Source organism: Peromyscus californicus, unplaced genomic scaffold, assembly GCF_007827085.1.
Source record: "Peromyscus californicus insignis strain IS unplaced genomic scaffold, ASM782708v3 Scaffold_3__1_contigs__length_106647218, whole genome shotgun sequence".
Classification (NCBI taxonomy): domain Eukaryota; kingdom Metazoa; phylum Chordata; class Mammalia; order Rodentia; family Cricetidae; genus Peromyscus; species Peromyscus californicus.
In genome coordinates this window covers 5,991,383-5,997,894 of record NW_026294551.1, presented here as the reverse complement: position 1 = coordinate 5,997,894, position 6,512 = coordinate 5,991,383, and the positions used below count along the sequence as shown (strand labels likewise).

Here is a 6,512-nt window from a genome sequence, read left to right as displayed (position 1 = left end):
GTTCAAACAGGCCTACGGTAGGCCAATCAGCGCTTCAGGCCCCGCCCCCCGACGTCGGTCCCAGCCAACCACCAACCCGGAGGAGCCAAAACACGGAGGCCGGCCAATGCCAGGGCGCCCCCGCGGCGCCGGCTCCGCCAATGGGCGCGGCCGTGCGAGAAGAGAAACAGAGCGGCCGGGCCCGCCGCAGGATTCGAATCGAACGTCCGTGTGGGTGCCGGCGGCCGGTGGGGCGGCGCGTGGGCCAATCAGCGGCTGCGGCTCGCGGCCCCCGAACGTTGGGCCCGACGGCCCCGCCCCGCGCTGTTGTTTGCGGCGTCGGCGCGGCCGCGCGAGCTGGACCACAACATTCGCCGGGCGGCGGTGGCGGCGGCGGAGCTGCGAGCGCGAGCCCGGGGCGGCCGCCCAGCGCCATGTCGGTGAACACGGACGAGCTGCGGCACCAGGTCATGATCAACCAGTTCGTGCTGGCCGCGGGCTGCGCGGCCGACCAGGCGCAGCAGCTGCTGCAGGCGGCGCACTGGCAGTTCGAGGTGAGCGTGGGGCCCGCGCTGAGCGGGGGGTGGTCGGGGCGTACCGGGGCGCGCGTGGGCCGCGGCGGGGAGGCCGGGGCGGCCAGGCCTCGCTCACGCCGCCGCGTCCCATGTTTGTCCGCAGACCGCCCTGAGCACGTTCTTCCAAGAAAGCAACATTCCCAACAGCCACCACCACCCGCAGATGGTAAGTGTCCCTCGGGGCCGCGGAGGGGGCGCCCGGTGCGGCAGGTCGCTGTCAGCGCACCGGTGACAGCCATGTTGCCGGGGAGCGGCGCGCCGCGAATGTAAACAAAGAGCCAAAATGTCTTCCAGGAAAGAGCGCTCCCAGGCCGGCGCTGGCTCGCCCAACTTTGGGACCCGCCTCCAGGCTCCTGGATCTGGGCCTGAGGCCCTGCGCCGGGCGCCGTGCTCTGGGCCTAGGGGCCCTGGTGTTGGGGAGGTGGGGGTGGAGGGGAGGGGAAATGGCCCCCAGTACAAGCAGGGACTTGAGAGTCTGGTGGCAGAAGATGGGGAAGGGACTCGATGATAACCAGACCTCTGGGGAGCCCGGGGGAGGGCGACTGGAGTAGGGATTTGTGGGTTGATGCAGTGCGCGCATATGCACGCGCGCGCGCGCACGCACACACACACACACACACACACACACACACACACCACCACACACACACACACACACCACACACACACACACACACACACACACACACACACACACACACACACACACACACACACACACACACACACACCCCACCTCCAGTGCTGCAGGAAGCAGGGAAGGCATAGATCCACCCTGGCTCCGGAAGCTCAGCTCTGCCCACAAAGGTGGGATGGCCCTTCCAGAGCTTTGGGGGAACATAACCCTGTATGGAGTTTATATACCCAAAGTAAGGTCAGACTTTATTTTAATCTCCGTATGTTAAGAAACAAACAGTCCAGGAAACGGACGTGCTTCAAACCTGGATTTGTCCTCTCCTTCCAACTTGGCTCCAGGCTAAAGCCTTTGCCCTTCTGGTCAGTGGGTACTCCACTTTCTTGAGGCCCAGGCCATCCCTTCTCCACTCCAATCCCTAGTTATCTATTAGCTCTGAACACCTAGGAGGGCCTGATCCCAGTGGAGGGGTAGTAAAACATTATTCCGAAGAAGATTTGCTGTTGGACATTTTTGGCTTTTTTTTTTTTTTTTTTTTTAACTTAAGTGCCCTCTTGTCCCTGGCTCTCCCCAGGGGACAGACCACACATGGATCCTCTGCTGTGTCTTGTTCTTTTGGTACTGTTTTCTTCCAGTCAACGATGCTGGGGAAAGGAGAGTTGTCTGCCTTGATTTAAGCTAGCTTTTAGCATTTGAAGTAAGATGGGAAAATGAATGATGCTGAGGCATCCCTTTTAGGAGGGAGTCATCATCTCCAAGACCCCTCTCCTGCATCCAGCCATAGAGACTTTTAGCTTCCTGGATCTGGGAATACTCTGTCTCCATCCCTATTCAAAATTATCTTTCTGCCACAAGACCACTCAGAAAAGCACAGCCATGCTTAGGGGCCTGAACAAGGAAGCTACCAGTCTCCAGCTTGAACTTGAGTCCTGTTTGGTTCCTTTCCCCCTCCCCCACCTCTGCAGATTCGTGTGTGTGTGTGTGTGTGTGTGTGTGTGTGTGTGTGTGTGTGTGTGTGTGTGTGTGAGAGAGAGAGAGAGAGAGAGAGAGAGAGAGAGAGAGAGAGAGAGAGAGAGAGAGATTGATTGATCCCCTTTGGAAGCTTCTCTTAGGGAGATGGCTGGTTTTGTAACACAGACATAATCAATGCATCCATCAGGGACACATGCTGCTGGGTGCTTCAACCGCACAGTAGGAAACACCAGCCCTGTGCTGGGAGTCAGTACTGTTTTTGAGACAAAATAGTTAGAAAACTTAATAAAAACATTGGAACCTAGCACTTGGGAGGTTGAAGCAGGAGGATTGCTGTGAACTCTAGGTCAGCCTGGGCTATCTAGCAAGATCCTGTCTCAGATAAAATCTTTGAAGATCAGTCACCACAAAGTGGCCATAACTGGTAAAGGATTGTCCTGCATCTTGCCGGCCACAGTTGGAGGAAGCATTATAAATGATAAGGGTCCCCTGTTGTATGAGGGGGAGAGGCAAGGAGGGCAGTTGTAGGTGGGAAGCAAGAGGACCCTGGCCATGCTAGGGACACGGAATTACTTGAGATTCCAGGAGGGGCTTTAGAAAATGTAGTTCAAACCCCTCCCTGCTTTCACCAAAGCAGAGAGGCCCAGGGATGTCTGAGCTCACTCGGGCCGATGGGCACAGGCTCAACCTTGCAAGCTGCTCTCCAGAGCAGGTTGACTGTTGAAAAGACCTGGCCTCTGGCTTGGTGGACTGGGGAAGTCAGTCACGATGCTGTGATGCAACAGGCCTCCACCCTCAACCCCCCATTCATTGTTTCCTGCTGTGGAGAAGTCATGGGGGGGTGGGCAGGGAATCCTGATGGCAGGAGGGAAGTGTCTGGGTGGGGCTAGACCTGGCTGAGGCCTTTGGCCTTCCCTGTGGGGCCTTGGAGCAGACAACGGTCCACGTCCCCTAGGAGCTAATGTGGCACAGCCTCAATGAACAGGGTGAGGTGGGGTCCTTGCCTCAGTTTCTGGCTTTGCTTTAACTAGAGTGATAAAATTCTAGCATCCTGTTGTGTGTCTCACCACCCCCATCCCCAGTGCCCTGTGCCTTGGGGAGGAGCCAGTGGTGCTAAAATTAGGAGAAGCTGAAAGGACTCCCTGGCCTCCTGAGAAAGGGAGAAGAGGCTTTGAGGTCAGAATCGGCTCATGTAGGTCTTGGGCTCAGACCCACCTGTTCCCAGTCCATGGGCTGGGCACTGGCACTTGTTACCCCCTGAGGAGTGTGCTGCTGGCATCTGGGGCTGGCATGGCCCACTGCATGTTTGTGCTGGGAGCCCAGACCCGAGTGGCACTTGACCCTGAATGCGGAGTGCAGCTGGGCAGAGGCTCTTAGCATCTGGACCTGCACACCTGGGACCCTGCAGTCTTGGGACAGTTTGCGTCTGCTTTGGGTGCATGTTCTGTCGTGACTTAACCCTTGGGTCTCAGTTTGCTCATTTGTAATGCGGAAAGAAGAATTGAGCTAATCAGATCTACTTGTAGGAAATATGAGTGGAGGGGGCCAGAGTCCAAGACCTGTTGGCTGAACATGGGGAATGAATGGGAACCCCAAGAAAGTGCAGCTTTTCTGTGGCTGTTATGGGCAGGAGACCCTCCACCTGGCCTGCTCCATGGTGCCTAATACCCTGGGGGCATCTGAGGGTGGATTGTGGAGGAAGCCAGCTGGCTCCCTAGCTAGGAAAGGAGCTGGGCAGTGGTGTCCTGGGCTGCTCCTTGTCCTTTCACGTCGACACCTTAGCTTTGAGTTGGAATTAACCATTGACATCTCATGCCCCTTGGTGCTGTTTCCAAGACCTGAGCAACACCCTTGGATTTTGCTCTCCCTTGTTCTTCCTTGGCTCTGGGGGAGACAGGTGGTCTATTGAAGTTGCCTGTGGGCTAGAGGCACAGGACCCTGCAGGTAGCCCTCACCCACACCTTTTTTTTTTTTTTTTTTTATCTCCCCACAGATGTGTACTCCCAGCAACACCCCTGCCACACCACCTAACTTCCCTGATGCACTGGCCATGTTCTCCAAGCTTCGAGCCTCTGAGGGCCTGCAGAACAGCAACAGCCCCATGACAGCTGTGGCTTGCTCCCCTCCTGCAAACTTCGGCCCCTTCTGGGCCGCATCCCCACCCAACCACCAGACGCCCTGGATCCCACCCTCTTCCCCCAACTCCTTCCATCATCTCCACTGCCCACAGCCCACGTGGCCCCCTGGAGCATCCCAGGGGGGCGCCCAGCAGAAAGCCGTGACAGCAATGGATGGCCAGAGATGAGACTGGTTGGCACTGGGCTGGAGCAGGGGGCAGTCCAGGGTTGTGGGGACACAGAGGAGGGCTTGGGGGGTGGGGGACACACACAAGAGGGTGGGGGATTTCTTGAAGATCGCACTGGAAGATTTTATAAGAGAATTTTTGTGGGATGGGGGGGGGGACAGTAAACATCCTGAGCCACTTGGGTTCTTCAGGAGTTTTTTGGGAAAGTTTTTTTCCTCTTTTTAATATATAACTATAATATATATGAATATAAATTTAATGTATGTGAGAGTGGGGCCTGCACACTAGGGTGTTGGGGTCAGAAGGGAAGGGCCTCAAATCCTCTGCCCATTTAGGGGAGAGCAAAGGGTGCTCATTGATGAAGTGAGCTTGCAGCCAGGTGGTAGGGTGCTGCCTTCTTTAGAAGCCACATCAGCCATTAGGAAGCCCCACCCCCACCTCCACGGGAGGTCCCAGAAGGGTCCTGTTGGGATCCTGGACTTTGCTACCCATCACTGGTACATGGAGTTTTCTTTTCTGCTGCTGGTGGCCTCTCGGTGGCCCTAAAACTCATCACCCTGTCCCCAGCTGGGTGGGCAAAGCCCATAGGACTGAAGAGTTGGCTGACCTCTGAGTGCATGCTTGGCTGTCCCGTCCCTTACTGTCCTGGCTGTCCCACAGGTCCCCAGCCTCGCTGTCCAGTGTCAGAGGACGACAGCTCGGGAGAGCCTGCCTTTGGATTGAATTCCTAAATTAAAATCACATTTCACCAGGGTGCAATTTTAATTTAAAAACTTAAAGACTTTTCTAACTTCCCTGGTTTGTGGCGCTTTTATTTGCTTTGGTGGGAAGGGTCAGTCAGTGGGGAGCTCTGGCTGGGTGGCAGCGGCATTGTCCTTTGGCTGTTGCGTTTCCTTGTGAGGATACGTGGTTTGAGGTGTTGGGGGGTACAGGCAGGGGCAGTACCCTCCCTCTTTCCCCAGCCTAAAAGCCATTTGGGCCATGGGCTGTGTGGTTTCCCAGTGGCTGTTGGCTTCGGACCTACCTCTATGCAGATTTCTTGGGGCCTGTTGAACATGCAGCCATGACCCAAATGTGTCAACCAAGGCTGACCCAGTGCCACAAAGACTGGATTCCTGAAGGGGCTGGGCTGGTGGCGGCTCCATACCTCTTCTCAGCCTCCAGCAGGGTGTTAGGTGAGGTGGAGCCTGCTGGCCCGGCTGTAGGAGTGGGTGACATGTGGCGCAGCAGGGGTTGCTCCTGGAGCCCTTCCTGACCCTGCTCTGGGGGATCTAAAGCCTTCCTGCTGCTCACTTCCACCGGTCAAGGCCTCGGATGCAGAGCTGAGGCGGGAGGATAGGGCCTAAAGTGAAGTGAAACTTACAAGGCCCCTGCCCCTCCTCCTGTGCTGCGGCCATCTTTAGACACCCCCACACCCCCTGGTGGAGCTTCTCTGTCGCATGTGACACATGCTGGACTTGGAGGCTTGGGTTTAGCCTTTCAGTTTTGTTTCCTGGTTGGAACCCCCGGGCCCCCTCCCAGACCTGCCCCTGCCCACCTGTGCTTTCCCAGGCCGGAAGGGGAAATCCCTGGCTGGCAGGCGTGTGGGCGGCCAGGCAGGGGCTTCTGGGACATGGGCCAGGGTCCATTCAGATGGGCCAAAGTCGAGAAAGGGTGGGGCAGCCATACCCTGGTATGGAATGGTGGGGGCTGACCCTTCTAGTTTAGGGAACGTGGTTCCTGTCCCTTGGTGGCTGTAGGGCAAGGCCTGGGCAAGGTTGTGCCTCCCAGTGAGGCTTGTGAAGTTGCCTTCCAGACCAGGGAAACTGAGCCGACCTGGCATTTCACTGCCAGAGAGGGACCAGTGTGAGAGAAACGGGAGCCCAGGGGTGGGGCTGGCCTGGCTCTGCCCCTTGCTGCAGAGGGAAGCTCACCCATCTAGGGTGCCCACAGGGGACTCATTGGCCAAGCCACTCCTTAAGCATGATCACATAAAGATTCAGAGAGGGGAAGGGAACATTGGTCTCCCAGGGCACACTGCACCCCGTGACACCCCTACCAAGCCCGT

The 6,512-nt window shown here is 57.1% G+C and overlaps 1 protein-coding gene across 1 annotated transcript; it reads left to right on the top strand.

Moving 5' to 3' along the window:
• Positions 1–229: 229 nt before the first annotated feature.
• Ubald2 (UBA like domain containing 2) lies at positions 230–5,259 on the top strand. The gene is made up of 3 exons (XM_052759739.1): positions 230–533; positions 658–720; positions 4,154–5,259. The coding sequence occupies exons 1-3, from the start codon at positions 414–416 to the stop codon at positions 4,463–4,465; spliced, it is 495 nt and encodes a 164-aa protein (XP_052615699.1). The 5' UTR covers positions 230–413; the 3' UTR covers positions 4,466–5,259.
• Positions 5,260–6,512: the final 1,253 nt, after the last annotated feature.

What these genes read in the sequence shown, in the direction of transcription:
- Ubald2 (XM_052759739.1), top strand. Translation starts at nt 414, where the DNA reads ATGTCGGTGAACACGGACGAGCTGCGGCACCAGGTCATGATCAACCAG. An exon ending in CGGCGCACTGGCAGTTCGAG is followed by an intron (nt 534 to 657) that starts GTGAGCGTGGGG and finishes GTTTGTCCGCAG; the next exon opens with ACCGCCCTGAGCACGTTCTT. An exon ending in GCCACCACCACCCGCAGATG is followed by an intron (nt 721 to 4,153) that starts GTAAGTGTCCCT and finishes ATCTCCCCACAG; the next exon opens with ATGTGTACTCCCAGCAACAC.